At 44.1% G+C, this 18,770-nt stretch overlaps 1 protein-coding gene across 2 annotated transcripts; it reads right to left on the minus strand.

Annotated features, from left to right (window-relative positions):
• Positions 1-1,852: 1,852 nt before the first annotated feature.
• ssr1 (signal sequence receptor, alpha) lies at positions 1,853-18,560 on the minus strand. 2 transcript variants are annotated; one of them, XM_078280153.1, is made up of 10 exons: positions 18,411-18,560; positions 15,844-15,989; positions 15,261-15,357; positions 13,847-13,950; positions 13,118-13,276; positions 12,522-12,598; positions 12,004-12,082; positions 10,434-10,527; positions 9,101-9,115; positions 1,853-6,331 (listed from the first exon to the last, which is right to left on the minus strand). In XM_078280153.1, exons 1-10 carry the CDS (start codon positions 18,478-18,480, stop codon positions 6,264-6,266), a joined length of 909 nt encoding a protein of 302 aa, XP_078136279.1. In that variant the 5' UTR covers positions 18,481-18,560; the 3' UTR covers positions 1,853-6,263. The 2 variants fall into 2 exon arrangements, with proteins under 2 accessions (XP_078136279.1, XP_078136280.1); XM_078280154.1 differs by lacking the exon at positions 9,101-9,115.
• Positions 18,561-18,770: the final 210 nt, after the last annotated feature.

An 18,770-nucleotide genomic window follows, 5' to 3' on the forward strand; every position in this document is an offset into this window, starting at 1 on the left:
AGATTTCCTGCATGTTTTCACACTTGCGTGCTCATGAAATCTGATTCTGATATCTGATGAGAGTTAAGTCACCCGTATGGTTCCACTGAGTCATCACTCAAGATTAAATAACACACGAGTGTTTGAGCTGTGCATCACTTTCTAAATATTTTCCAATCACAGACAATACAAACTGGTTTGAACACACGTCACATTATGGAAACGGAACACCTTTAAAAAAGCAGCTTACGGTGGGAGCCTTTTCACTTCGTTAGTCTAGGGTTCCAACTAACCATTACTCTCATTGGCCATTATCTTCTGGATGAATGGATTCAAATGTGGATCAACAGGCTTGTTGGAGATGAGCTGCGCCTCGCCTGTAAAGTGGACGAGAGCAGCCGGGGACGACGACAAAAAGTCGCAGTAAAGTTGGACAGTTTCCAGCTGATTCCAGCAACCTTCAGGCTGAACAGGAAGTCACCCAAACACTGTGGTCCGATTACGATTTAATAAAATGTTATCAGACCCATATATCAGCTTGTACACAAGTCTCCACTTTTTATTATGACAGAGTAGCTGTCAAAATGCTCTACATGTGATCTGTTGCTGATATTAACAACACACTGTAGCTGATCTGTAATCTGAACAGATGTCTCTCTGACTTCTTAATGTAACTATCAGCCACACATGTTTAAATCAGACAAATAGTTAAAATCCCTCCAATTCAAAACCAATAACAAAAGTTTATATAAAACGTCATGTTGATGAACCAATCAGCTGTTAGATCAGCTGAGAAGCCGGCATTTCCCAGCATGCCCCTGGGTCCGCCTGGGTCTTGCAGTCGGTGGAAAGCAACAGCGCTGCCTGCGTCTCAAACCTGCGGCCGCCTCGATCTCGTGAGGTCATCGTTGCCCACGTGTGCATGACGTCAGAACAAGTCGGGATCAAGTCAGACACAAATCTACCCAGCATGCATTGGGCGGCGATCGATTCTGCGCAGACCTGGCTCGTCTCCAACAAGCCTAGTGTTTCCTACAAAGCCCGAGATGACGTCCTCAAACATCTTGTTTTGTCCACAACTCAAAGATGTTCAGTTCACTGTCACAGAGGAGAGGAGTAACTTACATTCTGGGCTTTTTTGTCGCCTTTTATGAGGGCTTATTTACAAGTTTTTGGTGCTTTTGCCAAAGTTTTTCTCACTTTTTCAACATTTAAAGTTTTTGTCACGTTTTCAATGTTTGTTGCTTTGAGGTTTGAGAAATAAACTGAACGTTTCACAGACATGTGACTAACATAAATGGACAAAATGTGTCCCTGAACAAAGGATGGTCAAAATCAGAAGTCCCAGTCAGTATCTGGTGTGGCCACCAGCTGCATTAAGTACTGCAGTACATCTCCTCCTCATGGACTGCACCAGGTTTGGCAGTTCTTCCTGTGAGATGTTACCCCACTCTTCCACCAAGGCACCTGCAAGTTCCTGGACATTTCTGGGGGTGGGGGCATGGTTCTCGCCCTGATCCAACAGGTCCCAGACGTGCTAGGATTGAGATCCGGACTCTTCACTGGCCATGGTAGAACACTAACATTCCTGTCTTGCAGGAAATCGCGCACAGAACGAGCGGTATGGCTGGTTATCATCATGCTGGAGGGTGATGTGAGGGTGAGGCTGCAGGAAGGGGACCACATGAGGGAGGAGGTGGTCTTCCCTGTAACTTTTGATTTTCGACCATCCTTTGTTCAGGGACACATTTGTCCATTTCTGTTAGTCACATGTCTGTGAAACATTCAGTTTAGTTCTTAGTAGTTTCATAAAGGTTAGTTTTATAAGTCTTACCTACTTCATCTTTAAAGAAAACCCCGGAGGAACCAGACATACAGCAAATCATCAAAGTTTATTTCCTGCACATTTAATAGCAAATAAAAATCAAAGCTTGTATCTAGGAATGACAGCCCTGTTATTTTAGAAAACAACATCAACCCTAACATCTGCTCTGAGTTGTGTGTGTGTGTTCCCGTTTGGACCGAGTGTTTCCCGTCGGATCATCTGCAGAAACATTAAGACTTAAAACATTTGGTTAACGTTCCCGTCCAAACATCGGAGCTTTCTCACAGAAACACAGCTTTCAAAAAGACAAAACTCTGCAGCACAGGAACTCAAAGCTAAAGTCCTGCAGTGTAGAGTGAGTCAGTGTCTCCCCCTAGTGGTAAAATAATAAAAAACAAACAGTGCACAACACCCCCCCCCGCCCCTCGAATCCCCAATCTGTCACTCAAATAAATTAGCTGAGTAATTTTTTGCTTTCAGGCCATCATCTGTCAGCCAGTATTTACACCAGTGTTTCAGCCAGTTCAATACTTTTTCATTTTTACAATCCAAAAGATTCAGTTCAGTAGAGGAGTCCCTCTCCTTCCGGTGGAAAAAAATATCACCGGTACTGAACGGAGAGAGACAAATAATGATCCATTTTGTACTGAGCCATGGATTACACAGATGATGTCGTCAGTTTAAAAAGATCATTTTGTGGTAAAGATGTTGAAGTATAAGACTGAAAATACGTCATTAGAAAGACTACACGCTCCAAAGTCTCTATGGGACGTCTCGCTGAAGCTACGATGTCCGTGTGTTTGATACCGGGATGAAACGTCACTCACACGAGCAGAGCACTCGCTCCTTCTTTCGCTTCTCAGCTGATACAACTTTGCTGGATAAAACCAGGGATGCAGGAATCCAGGATTCAGCTGAATATTGGACTTTTTGACGGGGTTGGGTTTCTGCCGAGCCTTTCCCAGCGCGCGCTACGCTGGTCGACGTGATGACGGCGCCGTTGATTACAGGAAGGTGTTTACGTAGGTGGAGCTTCAATGCAGCAGGCTGAGAGGAAGTGGAAATGGAACTGGTGAGCAGAAAAAGTGTTGTTTGGCAGTACTTTCAGTCAAAAGAAGGCCATTCAAGTCCAGCTACATGTTCAATCTGCAATGCTGATTAGTCTGGTGGTGGCGAGGACCCTAAACAATACACAACATCACCGCTGTTACAACATCTGGTATGAAACATCTGGAAGAATACGAGCTGAGCATGAAGGAATCTACAGACAGCAGCCAGAATGCAGCAACTTCAGGTACGGCAAAGGAAGGACAGTCACTGTTTACTTCATTAATGTGTTGACTGTGTTCATGGACTGAGGACGGGACGAGGATGAAAATCTGGATTCGGTGCGTCCCTAGTGTGTTGTGGAACAGAGCCAAGCCAGCGAGACGAGAGACGTAGTTCACTGAGCGCTTTCCCACAAAAAGTGGTGCTACGACTACGACTCGCCAAATGATCTTTTTACCGTCCGAGGACCAAGCGATGTTACAACACTCGCTACGCTGTGTGAACCCAAAACTTTTGTAAACTCATTTCAAGGACCCTAAACAACTGAGTTTAGGTTAGAGATTTGAGAAATATTTCTTCAACTTTTCAGCTTTAGCGCCAAATTATGTCTTCACATGTTGCTCTGGAACACATTCGGGCGTCACTACGGAGAAAGCTGATGTTGTGCTGAACATTTTGATATGAAACACACGGGGATCAGTCATATGCAAATAAATGCCCTTAGACCTTAAACTGATGGTCATCATGTGTGTAATCCATGGCTCAATTCAAACGGGATCAAACTATTATTAGTCTCTCCCCGTTCACTACAGTACACATTGTTTTAGGAATTAAGATGCCATGATGGTCCACAGAAGGGGGGGGACTTCTCCTCTCTCTGTGGTAAATGATTGCTCTGATTTTAAAACAAGCTGCTTGAGAAGAGAAGCCAGAAGTAAACACAGTTAAGAGTCAGCACAGTAGAAAAACAGGCACACGTTGAGGGGGAAACCGTTGAGTTTGTGATGTGTTCACACGGTGAGACCTCTCTACTCCCAGAAACTACTGGTGGGGGTGGCGTTTCAGTTCAGGGTGTCGGGGTTAAAGGGCAGCTTTAGCTTCACTCTGCTGACTTCTCGTCACTTATTTCCTGTCCACGGACCTGGGGCACGTTTATCCTAAAAATGGCGTGCCCCGTTTCGCTACAGCTTCCGTGTTCAACGACCGGTTTCCTCGGAGCCGCGTGCAGCGGCTTCGAGTTAAGTTCTCTCTCGTTTGGTGGGTGCGTCTCTCGTTTATCGGCTGTGTCCCTATGGCGTTATATATGTGCCTCATTCCTGAGTGAGTAAACTGTATGTTTTGAGTACAGGGAACTATATTTTGCAAGCACATAAAGTTACGTTCTAACAGGAATTAACACTCGCAAAAAAATAGTTTTGTTTGAGCAAACAAAAACCTATTCCGTGCTCAATAAATGTCCATATGAACGTACAGAGGGAACATGATTGAGAGGGAGGGAGACGTGGCCCGAGCACAGCGGCGTCAACCTGCGTGCAGAGAAAGAGTTTTTAGAGGGCACGAGTAAACTGCGTGAAAGGGGTTATTATTGCACGTTAAAGTAAGTGTTAATTCCTGCTCAAAACGTAATTATGTGTGCTTGCAAGTTTAGTTCCCCACTCAGGAATGAGGCACATATATAACGCCATACGTCCCAGGGGATACCCAATCAGCAGAGCACTTTTGCACACAACACAGCCCCGTTTCAGGCCCGGATTACAGGATTATTAATGCCTACAATCGATTTGTTCCATGGCTCCCTGTTTACAAGTCATGATGAACCCTGGTGTTTTTATAAGTTTGTTTTCAGTCACAAGACGTCAAAAACTGTCTTATGAAACGGCCATCACAGTTTCCCAGAGCCTGAATAAACATCTTTCAAAATGCACTATAAAATCCCCCAAAAAAGATTTACTATCATAGACGTTTAAGAAAATGGAACCGGTGATATCACTTACACTTTACTAAAGCAATAAATTGATTTTTGAAATACATTTCTTTCCCTCCAATCGACCAACCGGTTTTCATCATTTCAGCTGTGCTTCTCATTATCAAACGTGACGTTCAAATGCAAAAAAAAACAATCACAAAATCTCACACCAGGAACGCAGCAAACTCCATTTCTGTTGACCGTGGTTCAGCGACAGATTTCACACGACTGAAAACCACTTAAAAACGACCGATTGTGCCACCGACTCGCCGTGTTTGAAGGCAGCTTTGGACCACAGAGCTCAGAGTGGTTTGTGCCATCACAGCACAAGAAAATACACAGTGAGATACTGATACAGGTATGTTCTTGCAAGCTTGTTCCAGGTTTATTTTTATGTTTGTTTTTGACACTTTTTGCTGCCTTTCACACCCAAATATAAAATGAACACGATGAAATGTGGGATGTTGCCTGCTGCAGGTGTGTGTGCTCCTGCACAAATGGCTCAAAGAGTCTGAAAGACGTGTCACATCATCTACATTTTAAACCGGCGGACGGCACCGAGTCCTCGCAGGCTTTTTGAGAAGGAGCGTCAGAAGTGTGTCAATCAGTGACAGCCAACACCAGGGTCAGATTCTCCTTTTAGGATCTGTACAGTAAAAACAAGTGAAGCAAAAGCAGGAGAGCAGAGACTGCAAAATCTACAAACAAATTCTGGTTGCATTTGTTAGAGTCACCGTGGCTCCATCGCTCGCCAGAGTAGAGCTGCAACTAAACAACAAAGTTACATCATCAGTCCATCTGCTAAATGTTAATTAATCATTTGTTCTAAAAAATGTAGAAAAATGGTGATGAATGTCCATCACAAGTTGGCTTCTCCAGATTGCTTATTCTGCCCGAGCAGAACAGTTGTGAAGCCAGAGATACTCCGTTTACTATCATACAAGACGAATAAAAAGAAAGAAAGTCGCGAGATTTCAGAGACTAAAACCAGATCTTTTGGGCGTTTTTTTCCCTTTGACTTTTACACCAGAGTGGGAGGTAATAATCAAACAAACAATCAAAACGGTCTCACAACGACCACATCAGCAGTTATCTTACTAAACGCTTAGACAAACCAATAGAATGAAAGAAAACCAACGACCTTTAGAGGAAAACGTCCTCACATGCCTTTTAAACCCAACACACCTGTTTTAGGATGATTATTTGCTCTCCCTCATGTGTGTGTGTGTGTCTGTCTCTGTGTGTGTGTGTGTGTGGAACAGTTTTTAAGATGAAAGTAGAGAGCCAGCCATCTCGGTGCTTGGCACTGGTTAAAGTTCCTCAGTAGAGAGGGCAGAGCGTGCTCAGCGTGGCGCTCCCAGCCCCTCTCACTCCCCCCTCCTCCTCCTCCTCCCACGTAGACGGTTGGATGAAGTTTTTGTCGCCGTGGTGTCGCAGCGCCCGTCACTCGTCCGAGCCGGCCGAGCGTTTCTGGTTCCTTTTGCGAGGAGATCTTTTGGGAGACGCTTTGTCTGGAGAAGAAGCACAAACACAGAGTGTGACTGATGGGAGTTCAAACACCCGACGAGACGCCTTCACTTTGATTTGCTTGGAATTAGGTTAAAGGAAAAAGGATCACAGGTTTTCAAGTCTGACTAAACAACAGTTGTGTATAAATATTGTTGTAATCATTTCTCCTGTTCACAGCGGCCCTGAGAGGGGCCCTTCATGAGTTTTCAATGTAAGTAGTCGTGTTTCCATTCATTTGTCAAGAAAACTTTTGAAATGTCACACACACATAAAAAAAATAAAAAAATAAAAAATTGTTTTTCATGTCAGCTAGTATCGGCCGTGTTTCATGCTGTCCGGACACAGAGACACGTTGAGGGATGGTGCGGGAGGACGCCGACAGGAAACAGCTGACCAGTCCTGTGAGTTAACTGTTGACTGTGTGCCAACCATTGACTGTATATTAATGGAGGTAAGATTTAGCTTCGCTAGGTTTTAATATATCTTTGTCCCATAGTTATATTACATATAAGACAGGCCGTGGACTGGCAATCACATTATAGCCACGCCCTAAAACACCCCCAGCTTTATCGCTAAAATCAACAAGACCATAATTCCTAAAAATGAACATCATTCTGTGTTGAAGAAGACTTCAAACTAGCGATTGAGACCATAAACTCATTATGAAAATGTTTACTGAGGTAATAAATCAAGTGGGACACTTTCTCAGAGACTTCTACAGAAACCAAACTCCTTTTGCAACCGCACGTGTCTCCCCCTGCTGGAAGTCAGATAGAAAGCAGGTTTAAGGAGTCTCCCCCTGCTGGACTTCAGATAGAAAGCAGGTTTAAGGAGTCTCCCCCTGCTGGACTTCAGATAGAAAGCAGGTTTAAGGAGTCTCCCCCTGCTGGACTTCAGATAGAAAGCAGGTTTAAGGAGTCTCCCCCTGCTGGACTTCAGATAGAAAGCAGGTTTAAGGAGTCTCCCCCTGCTGGACTTCAGATAGAAAGCAGGTTTAAGGAGTCTCCCCCTGCTGGACTTCAGATAGAAAGCAGGTTTAAAGGCACTTCCGCATTTGCAGCACTTTGCTGAACCGGATGACCTGACTCCGCCAGATGGATTTCTTTACATTTGCTCGGCATATCCATCTGGGAACTTTCCGTTGGAGAACTTTTGGGAAGGGGCGAAAATCCTGGTTAGCTGATTGGATAAACCATCCGTCTATCACCACCTATGTTGGTGATGGACGGCCAAATCAACCAATCAGATCAACGATATATCTAACTCTTGCTGAAACCAGTCGGGAGAAGAGCAACAACATCTTCTCCTCTGAGAAAAGCCTCCAGTGCCGTTTTTTACTCTTCTTTCAATGAAGGAATACTTTCTAATTCAGATAAAACTAGCGTGATAGCTACGCTCATCTCATCCGTGGAAGCCGCCACGTTGTTTAGACTGAACAGTCGCTTCCCGTTGCGTCACACCTAAACCAACGCTGATTGGTCGGTCGTTTGGCGAACGGCTCCAGATTTTCTGTCTCAAGATGCCAGACTGATCTGTGAGTGGAAAACTGGAGCTCGCCAGATCACGACGGTCTCACGAGGCTACGAACCGGATGCTTTGTCCATAAATATTAACAGTCTATGGTCAGAACTTACTCAGCAGAAGGAAGGCGTTTCCATATCACATTTAGCATCAACTCTTTTTCCACAAAGCCCAAAAAAACCACATCAAGCGAGCGTACAAACCGTTTGCAACTGAAGTTTTCTGCCGTTTCCATACAGCTTTTCTAATGCCGTACTTTAAAATGCATAAACATACAGTATATGTGAATGGAAACACGACTAGTGATTGGGGGACTGCACTCACAGTCCTCCTGCCATGCAAGAATCAAGATACAGTCTAGTACAAAGTTATTATTAATTATTATTATTGTTATCATTAGGGCTGGGCAATATATCAATATTATATCAATATCGTGACATGAGACTAAATACCGTCTTAGATTTGGGATATTGTAATATGGCAAGTGTTGTCCTTTCCTGGTTTTAAAGGCTGCATTAAAGTGAAGTGATGTCATTCTCTGAGACTGGTCTAGCTATTGTATTATTTGCCTTTAAACACTTACCGGTAGTCATTAAATCGACATTTCTAAAGATTGTTTATCAAAAATCTTATTGTGCAAATAATATTTTGTTAAAGCACCAATTGTCAATCCTACAATATCGACATCAAGGTATTTGGTCAAGAGTATCGTGAGATTTGTTTTTCTCCATATCGCCCAGCCCTATTATTCATTCTCGATAGAAACACTGGCCAAGAAATATTTCACAAACACATGCAGATGATTTCACCGAGCCACTTTTTGGTGTGATCGGACCGTAAAAGAGATGAACACAGATGCAACTAAACTTCCAAGGAGAATGAGGGAGATGTCACAGTCATTCAAAGTAGAGATGCTCTGAATGCTTTTTCTCAAACTGAATGGTAGAGGGATTGCTCACGTTTCGTTTTACTATCAAAAGACTTGTTTTTGGGGCATTTTTAGGCCTTTATTTACATAGGACAGCTGAAGACATGAAAGGGGAGAAAGGGGGAATGACATGTAGCAAAGGGACGCCCGCTCTACCAGGTGAGCTAACCAGGTGCCCACTATCAAAACACTGATGAATCAGAGCATCTGTACTTTTAGCGAGCTCACTCATCTGAGAAGAAACACTCCAACATCAGCACAGCATTTAGATTTTAGTAAATTTAAAAACACACACACACACACACACTAAAGCAGACCTCACCTCTGCGACTCTGCACTGAAGACGAAGGAAAACATGACAGCGAGGAAGGCAGAGAGGAAAAAGAAAGAGAAAAGAGTAAGTGATCCTCATGCACAGTGAAGGTTGAAGTTCATACAGGAGCAGGTGAAGCAGGAAGGGAACAGAAACACCTGCACATACACAGCAGCTCATTCTGTGAGGGAAGAAACATCGACAGACATAAAACGTCTGAGCGCCAACATCCATCGCTCTGGGTTATCAGGAGGGATGCACTTTTTAATCATTAAGTGGTTTCTTCTAGCCTGGTCCTACCAGACTCTGGTCCACTAGCCTAGTCCTACCAGACTCTGGTCCATTAGCCTAGTCCTACCAGACTCTGGTCCATCAGCCTAGTCCTACCAGACTCTGGTCCTACCAGACTCTGGTCCATTTCATTGGTCCAGAGAGTCTGGCCACTCCCCATTGACAAGTGTTAACTTCCTTGAAGGCGGTACTCTGTTGAAGTTTAAAACTATTGGATCTGCCCAGAGCCACTCTGGATCTGCCCAGAGCCGCTCTGGATCTGCCGTAACCAATTGCTAACGTTTGGTCGCGACGTCGGCTTAGCATCGCTAGCGTTAGCTTTAGCCAACTCCTTCACCACTAACGGAGCGAGCTGGAAGATCAAACTGTTCCCGAACCCCGTGGGGAGGAGGGCCACAACATCACGGCCCCCAACACAACTCAGCAAAGGTTGTTCTTGCTCGGGCTTTAACTTCTGGATATTCAGCAGCGTTGCCACAACGGACCGAATGGCTTCGCTCACATCTTTCTCCACCACCATTACAGAACTACAACTCGTCACGACCTCAACGTCATCGTTCTCAGCCCCTCCCTCTGTTCACTGGTTGGACCGCCAAAAATGTGGCTGGAGAAAACCCAAGAATATACCGCGAACCCAGACGGAGTACTGAAGCACTGTACTGAAGTACTGAACGATGTATGCAGCGCTCCAGGTCACGATAGACGACTGTCTTGGCAGACAAGATGAAAAGATTTCATCTTTCAGGATTTTGGGGGTGCGTAAATATCAGATCTAAATGAGTCAACAAGGGGAACAATCTGAGCAGACATTCAACGCCAGCTTACCATACTTTACATATTTGATACTTAATAATAAAACACAATTCTGTAGTAGTTCCAGTACAATAAGACATGTTAAGACAGCTGTACTTTGATTTGAAGTCTCTGAACGTGGTTTTCACAGTGAACTGAAAACAAAGGAAACATTGAACAGAAGTGTAGCGATAAAAAGGTGCAGAAAACAGAAGCTGGTGCACGAGCGGACGAGTGTGTGTCGAGGAGTGTGACATACTGATCTGGTTGAGTGTTTCCTGAGGGATCCAGCTCAGGTCAACGTCATTGTGGCTTGAAGTTCCCATTTCCACCTTTGGAGCGGGACGCCTCCTCTGCTCACGCACAGGGAATAATTCACAGGGACATTAATATTATAGATGCAGTTCAATACATATACAAAATCATTCCCGAGTTTAAAAGGGGAATGTTTTTGCATTTTAAATGAGGATCATTTTCTCTTGAATAACTAACATACAGTTGTGCTCATACGTTTACACACCCCTGCTAAAGTTGACTAAAAAGAGGAACAAAAAAATCCAACCTTTAAGGACACCAATCTTCTTTGTGAATGAATAATGTATCAAAAATAAATAAATGTTCTTCCTTAAAATACAGGGGGCATAAGTCAGTACACCCTTATGTTAGATTCCCATAGAGGCAGGCAGACTTTTATTTTGAAAGGCCAGTTATTTCATGGATCCAGGATACTATGATCCTGATACAGTTCCCTTGGCCCCCCCATCATCACATACCCTTCACCATACCCCCCCCCCATCATCACATACCCTTCACCATACCCCCCCATCATCACATACCCTTCACCATACCCCCCCCCCATCATCACATACCCCCCATCATCACATACCCTTCACCATACCCCCCCCATCATCACATACCCCTTCACCATACTCCCCCCCCCCATCATCACATACCCTTCACCATACCCCCCCCCCATCATCACATACCCTTCACCATACCCCCCCATCATCACATACCCTTCACCATACCCCCCCCCCATCATCACATACCCTTCACCATACCCCCCCATCATCACATACCCTTCACCATACCCCCCCATCATCATATACCCTTCACCATACCCCCCTCATCACATACCCTTCACATCATCACATCCCCTTCACCATACCCCCCCCATCATCACATCCCCTTCACCATACCCCCCCCATCATCATTCACATACCCTTCACATCATCACATACCCTTCACCATACCCCCCCCCCACATCATCACATACCCTTCACCATACTCCCCCACATCATCATTCACATACCCTTCACATCATCACATACCCTTCACCATACCCCCCATCATCACATACCCTTCACCATACCCCCCACATCATCACATACCCTTCACCATACCCCCCCCCCATCATCACATACCCTTCACCATACCCCCCCATCATCACATACCCCTTCACCATACCCCCCCACATCATCACATCCTCTTCACCATACCCCCCCATCATCACATACCCCTTCACCATACCCCCACATCATCACATACCCTTCACCATACCCCCCCCCCATCATCACATACCCTTCACCATACCCCCCCCCCATCATCACATACCCTTCACCATACCCCCCCATCATCACATACCCTTCACCATACCCCCCCCCCATCATCACATACCCCTTCACCATACCCCCCCCCCATCACATACCCTTCACCATACCTAGAGATTGACATGGGGTACCTTTAGCACGGGTGTGTAAACTTATGAGCACAACTGTATGTGAAACCAACTCACTGTTCTTCAGACGTTTGTTTTTAAATAGCCGTACCTTTCTGGACTCCATCAGCTGGTGAAGGCCTACGATGACCAGCAGCCCGAGGCCGGACAGGAAGACGTACAGGAAGATCCTGGGAGAGACGGAGGGAAGAAGGAATGAATGTCCGAAAGGGAGAAGAAGAACAGATGCAGGAATAAAAGAAGGGATTTCTAGTTCTACTGAACTGCGGATAAGTGGCGTCATCCCTACTTTCCCCACTCGCTCAATATGCATCTTGCACACTACTTTGCACTATTACTTTTTGCACTCTACGTCCCACTCCATGTGTACTTGTCTTGATATTATATCTTATTTGTATATTATGTTATGTGCCTAAATGTATATTGTTGTCTCTATTGTACAGTATGTGTCTATATCACTATTTATTTGTCCATGTTTACTACAACATGTCTATTTGTTGATTGTATAGAGAGTTAACACCTACCAAAGTCAAATTATTGTGTATGTAAGTATGCTTGGACAATAAAACTGATTCTGAGAGGAAATTAAAACGAGATTCAAAAGCTTACGTCTCTCCGTCTAATCCATCCTCTCTCTCTGTGATGGTGACCGTCTGGTTGAACACGGCATCCTGGAAAACGTTTCCCTGCAGAGAGAAAGAAGGAAAGAGAAGCAAGAGAAGGGAGAAAAGAGGAAGCAACAACAGAGAGAAAGGGAAGATCGGCAAAGACATGAGAGAGAAAAACAGAGACACGGGTCAGTCTTTCTGCCCTTACATCGTCTGACAAACTTTAAACAGCAGGTTAGCTTGAAAAACAATCTGCAGTTTCTTTCTTTTCAGGGTCACTAGTGGCATTGTTTACCAAACCACCGTTGTACAAGCAGAACATACACCTGAATAGGAGCACTAATCTCAGTTTTACCGTCCAGAGTCTGGCTGTGTCGGTCTCTCCTGGTAATTTTTACGGTGTTTTTTAAGCAGTTTTGTTGATTGGGGTTTCATTTACTCAAGCATAGACATAATAGATTTCTTTTTAATATGGTAACACAGACTCGTCGTTGCCAAATCGATCATGCTTACACAGTCAGGAAAAACTCTGACTTGCCCCCAATGTTAGTAGAAACTAGTATGTTATTTTTTTTTAAATCATACTGTCCTCCTTACGTTAATGTCCTTGTAGTTGAGGTTGATGACGAGTCCAAACGGCCGCCCTCCCATTGGCTCTGCAGGGATGAAGGAGTACTCAAAGGTGGCCTGTCTGCCGCCGGGAACCTCGATGCCGAGCTGGAGAGCGGTGAAGTTCTGGATGTAGAACTGGTAATCCTGACAGGGAGGAGACAGAGCCGCAGTTAGAGAAGAGCTGCACAGAAACGCTCATTCGTCACGTTACTGTATTAATATCACTCAACTCTGAGTTAGTGCTCGTTCTTGTGCTATAGGAGGGAAGTGTTTGGTGTGTTTAGGGCTGCAACTAACGGATCATTTCATTGTCGTTTAATCTGTCGCTTATTTTCTCCATTAATGGATTAGTTGTTTGTAGCGATGTTCCGATACAGCTCTTCCTTCCCGATACCGAGTCTGATTCCTGAACTTGCATAACGGCCGATACGGAGTCCCGATCTGATACCAGTGTGTTCAAAAATACATATATACTACTATGTTTTAACAGCTGTATACTGCTAACCCTGTATGGATGGGATATGATTTCCATCTTTGCTGTACGGTCTGGCTCGGGTTATACTGTTTGCAAAACATGAACAAATACATACAGAGAATAAAATGAGAACTATCTACTTTCCGTCCACAACTCAAAGATATTTAGTTTCCTGTGACCGAAAAATATTTACATTTAACAAGCTGACATCAGAGAAGTTGAATTAGAAGTTGTTGTACCTGTGGGTAACGGAAAGAAGCATCCAGAGACTCCACAACAAAGTTCTCCGATCCCTTGTTGGTGAAGCCGAGCAGGAACTTGACGATGTTGTTGGCAGGGAAGTCTGGAGAGAAGAAGATTCTTAATTTATTAATTAATTCTGCTGTTACAGGTCTAAAATATTGTCTTTTAGTTGACTGCCATTTACTTGTGAGGTTACGTTCTGTGCCGAGGCTTCAAGCGCGTTTCGAGAAATCCTGGAAGTTTTCCGTGAAGCGCGTATCGAGGCTTGGATTGTTTTAGAGAAATGTGTGTGTGTCTCTCTGTGTGTGTCTGTGTGTCTCTCTGTGTGTGTGTGTGTCTCTCTGTGTGTGTGCGTGTCTCTCTGTGTGTCTCTCTCTCTCTGTGTGTGTGTGTGTGTGTGTGTCTCTCTGTGTGTGTGTGTGTGTGTGTGTGTGTGTGTGTGTGTGTGTGTGTGTGTGTGTGTGTGTGTGTGTGTGTGTGTGTGTGTGTGTGTGTCTCTCTCTGTGTGTGTGTGTGTGTGTGTGTGTGTGTGTCTCTCTCTGTGTGTTTACGGCCTCTTGCATGTTTATGGCTTACGGTCAGCTCTGTGCGCCGTGAACACACAAACCAACCAGCCGACAGTTTGCAGGGCTGCAGACCCGATAAGAAACACAGCTACTTTTAAACATTATCAAAGACTGGGACATCAGCAGGTTTTTAGATATGAGCCGACCTTTTAAAGAAGCTGGTTTAAGAAATAAAAGAGGGACGCTGTGTTCGCACGGTCCAACAAGTCCACCAACGCTGGTAAACTTTGAAAGAAATCTTATTTTGCATAGCTACATGTAAACGGGAATATTCACTTTCATTAGCCATGTAAACAGCTTAGTCAGAATATTGTCTTTTTCAGAATAAGGGCAAAAACTGAATATTATGGGCATATAAACGTGACTGGTTGAGGAAGTGGTTTCGAATCTACACCGGTTTTATTATACATCCATGATCTACACGAGCACATTCACCGCCCTCTGCCCCAGTTAAACCATTGCCACGGTCCAGTTTTACCCTACTAATATTCCCCCTCCTGCCATTAATACATTAGGACCAAAAAGGATTGATCACACACGTTTGATAGCTGCATTCCTCTCAAAGAAATCTGTTTATTATACAGTTATGTTGAGTATATTATATCAAAAGAAAATACATTCTTCATCGTTATATCTAAGTCTTTACAGTCAAAAACTGTCTGATACAGAGCATCACAGATCACATAGATCATCTGTGATATATCTACCCGTTTTACACTCTTTGAAAAGTTGTTGAAGCCTTTGAGAAATGGACGCTTTTGCGAACCAATGTGCTGGAAAGCGTCAATGCTTCATCTCGCCTTCACTACCATTTACAGTCCACAAGACTTTGGAGAACACGTACCGTCTCCTTTGACGAACAGGATGGTGGTGTCAGCGTTGGGGGAAGCTTTCACCTCTCCAACCAATGCTTCTTCCTCTTCATCTTCTTTTTCTTCCGTCTAGACACAGACAGACAGACACATAGAGTCAAAGACCGACACACACACACACACACACACACACACACACACACACACACACACACAGACAGAAACACAGACAGACAGAAGTTTAATTTCTTCAAGTATCAACACAGAGCTTCATTTTATTATTGTATGTAATACTCTTGAGGTTATATCCTTACTTGTTCACACAATTATCTTTGCCTCATAAAACAAGAGCAGTTGTTTTAATCTCCATTATACAACAAGTAGATCTGACAAATCCGGCAATCTGATTGGTCAGCTAGACATTTAGCTGACAACCGGGAAATGAGTCGGGGGACATGCAACGCTGCCAAGCAGCCTGTGTCACCGCGACGTGTACTTACATTTTTCAAGAGCTGACGTCAGGCTACAGCGTAGGGTCCGTGTCTCCACGTACCTACGTACGTAGCCACGACGTAGATTTTACGCAGAAGCATAAATCACGCTTCAGTCACTCACCAGTTCCACATTCTCGTCGTCTTCCACTTCCGCCTCGTCGTCTTCGTCTTCAGCCTCGGCCTCAGCGGTCGCGTCATCCACAATGTCATCTTCCACAGCCTCGGCCTCCTCGTCCTCAGTCAGATCCTGGGCACTCACCATCGGCCCTGATGGTACATTGGGTTTTTTGTGATTAACATTTTTTAACATACAAAACCCCCTTCATCATCACCGCCCACCCAGACAAAAATCAAGAAAAGACAATATTCCAGACCATTTGTCAGAATAGTAACAAGAGACAAACTAAATAAACACGTATGAATGACAGCACCATAAGCCCATCACACACGTCTCTCCCCCAGCACAAAGCTTCTTAGGAGTCCTCCAGAAAGTTCAGGTACTTTCTCCATTTTCTAGTCTAGACATCCAACCTGGCAACCCGTTTATATGACATCTTTTCAAACGCTGCCACCCCCTAGCCATCTCACAAGCCCACTCCTGGATAGACAGCAGCCCTTCATGCCTCCATCCTGTCTGGCTATCATTAAACTAGTCTGGACCCAGCTTCTTATGTGCTTATTCATCCCGTTTAGGATTGACCCGTCTCCCAGAGCAAATAATCTTCTGCTGAATGAACCTGGTCCCTGCAATCCCACAAAGGTTATCATGTATCACAGTCCAAAGTTCCTGGACCTGATCACAGGACATGAAGTAATTGCAGCATTGCAGGAAATGAAGTGTTTGAGGCTCAAAGATTTTCTTGGGGAGGATGCCCCAGTTAGAATGTGTCCCCCCCCCTCCCCCCAATGTTGAAACAAACCTACGCCCTCGATCCACGCCCAGTCCCACTGAGCAAGGCAAAGAAATAGTCACAAACAAACGGGCGTAAGACTGTAATTTTCATCTGTGGTTCAAAAACATTTCCACATGAAAAATGATGCTGGGGCGGGACTTGGGAGTTGATGTCATTACAGGGACAAAGACAAACTAGATACTGACTGTAGCCTCTTCCTTTACCCCCAGTTATAGAGGAGGAGGATAAAGAAGAGTACAGACACTTCTTCATCTTGGGCTTCAGGTCAAACTGTGCATACCGACATATGGCGATGTCACAAGAACAGATAATTCGGTACAAAGACGATCCTAAAATTCTGAAAACGTGACAGTACTCATTTTCTACAGTAGTGCAGTGTCTAGTCTGTCGTTAAATGCAGACGAAGGCCTTCCAGCTTTGCAGCTGCTGAATCTGTCTTCATTTTAGATTGACAACGGTCAGATTTTTTGGTGAGTTTTTCGAGAGGCGGCGAGTCGAGCTGGATGCCCCCGATTTGCAAAAAGTAGCCTAGATTTAACTATATGTAAAAGTACCAGAATGCATTGCTCTGCTGCTTACGTAGACAATGAATAGGAAGCGTGGAAGTTAAGGCTTGCCAGTGGACACGTCCCATAACTCAACATACACTCTGAAGCCTCGGCACGGCACGTGACATCATTTGTTATTTTAAAGTATAGTTGTGACATCACAATATAATAATCTTCTATCCACAGGCCATCAGACTCCTGGTCACTGAAATACCCCACCCCCCCCCCACACACACACTCCCATCTTCCTCTCCTAGACTCCACACACACACACACACACACACACACACACACACACACACACACACACAGCTGTCTAGGCATAGTGCACTTTAAACATTTTTAATCTTAACTATTTATTACAGCTTTGTTGTATTGTTTGTTTTAGCTTTATTGTATTTTTCAACTTTTTGTATTCGTTGTGTAAGGAATACTGGCAAAGCAAGCTTTTCATTGCATGGTGTAGGTTGTCTGCACTGTGCATATGACAATAAACCTCTTGAATCTTGAAACAATATGTCACAAATATACTTATAATATAAAATATATACTGTACGGAAGCCCTCAGGGCTCATTTTTAAAAGGCACCTTTTTCTGAACACGGGCGGTGTGAGTTTCTCTGTGGATTGAAACGTGTTGATACTTCACAGTATGTATATTGCACCTCGACCTGCTTTATAATCAAACAAGACATGGCTATCTCACTTCTACAATATTGGACCTTTAATGCTAACAACATTCCACATTAGCTAGTTTAATACAACTTTTTTTTAAATGCATTGATGCATTGATTACTGACAACAATAAAATGTAGTTAAATGAGCGTTTAGACTTCATTTAAAACGGAGGATAACGGGTTATGTTTCCAGGAGGCTGACTGACAGTTAGCAGAGCTACTTAGCTTCGCGGGTAACAGCTAAGGACACGTCAGTCTAAGCAGGCGGGTAAACTCCATGTAGCAAACTGTGTATCATATATGTTAACAATTAAACATTCAGAGAAAGAGACGCTACATGTAAACACTTCATAAATCCCCTAAAAGAGTGAAAAGCATCTCATTTATATACTTTCAGCTAGCACATGTCAAATGGAGAATGGCCTTCTCCTTTTTGCCCACAGCAGCTAACGTTAGTTAGCCGCGCAGCTAACACTAGCATGTTTAAAGCTAATTAAATACGGTCCCCTTTCTTCCTCTACCACCGCGAGCAGCTGTATTAAAGACGTACCTTTGACGAGGAGGGTGGCCGGGAAGGCTAGCAGCGCCAGCAGCAGCAGTTTAGGAAGAAATTTCATCATTTTTGGAGCCGAAATCAGTGCGTTATCATTCAGTGCCAGTCAGACAGCTGTGAGAGCCACCGTGCCGCTTCCGCTGTAGTTACTACGACGCATGCGCAGGAACACCGGTAGGCGTTATTCCATTAGTGGTTGGCAAACCAACTTAAAGGTAAATTAGTGCCACCAACTGGACTGGAGTGTGAACAAGAGATACAAATAAACAAAACAAAAATAGATACTTAATATTATTGTGATATATTAGTATGTAATAGTTTAAATGCTCTATGAAGGATGTGAATAACAATGGCCCC

The sequence above is a fragment of the Sander vitreus genome, chromosome 22 (genome assembly GCF_031162955.1).
Source record: "Sander vitreus isolate 19-12246 chromosome 22, sanVit1, whole genome shotgun sequence".
NCBI lineage: Eukaryota > Metazoa > Chordata > Actinopteri > Perciformes > Percidae > Sander > Sander vitreus.

Coding starts and splice junctions, on each gene's coding strand:
- ssr1 (XM_078280153.1), bottom strand. CDS start 18,480: ATGATGAAATTTCTTCCTAAACTGCTGCTGCTGGCGCTGCTAGCCTTC. Junction 15,990..18,410: donor GGCCACCCTCCTCGTCAAAG/GTACGTCTTTAA, acceptor ATGTACCATCAG/GGCCGATGGTGAGTGCCCAG. Junction 15,358..15,843: donor ACGACGAGAATGTGGAACTG/GTGAGTGACTGA, acceptor GTCTGTGTCTAG/ACGGAAGAAAAAGAAGATGA.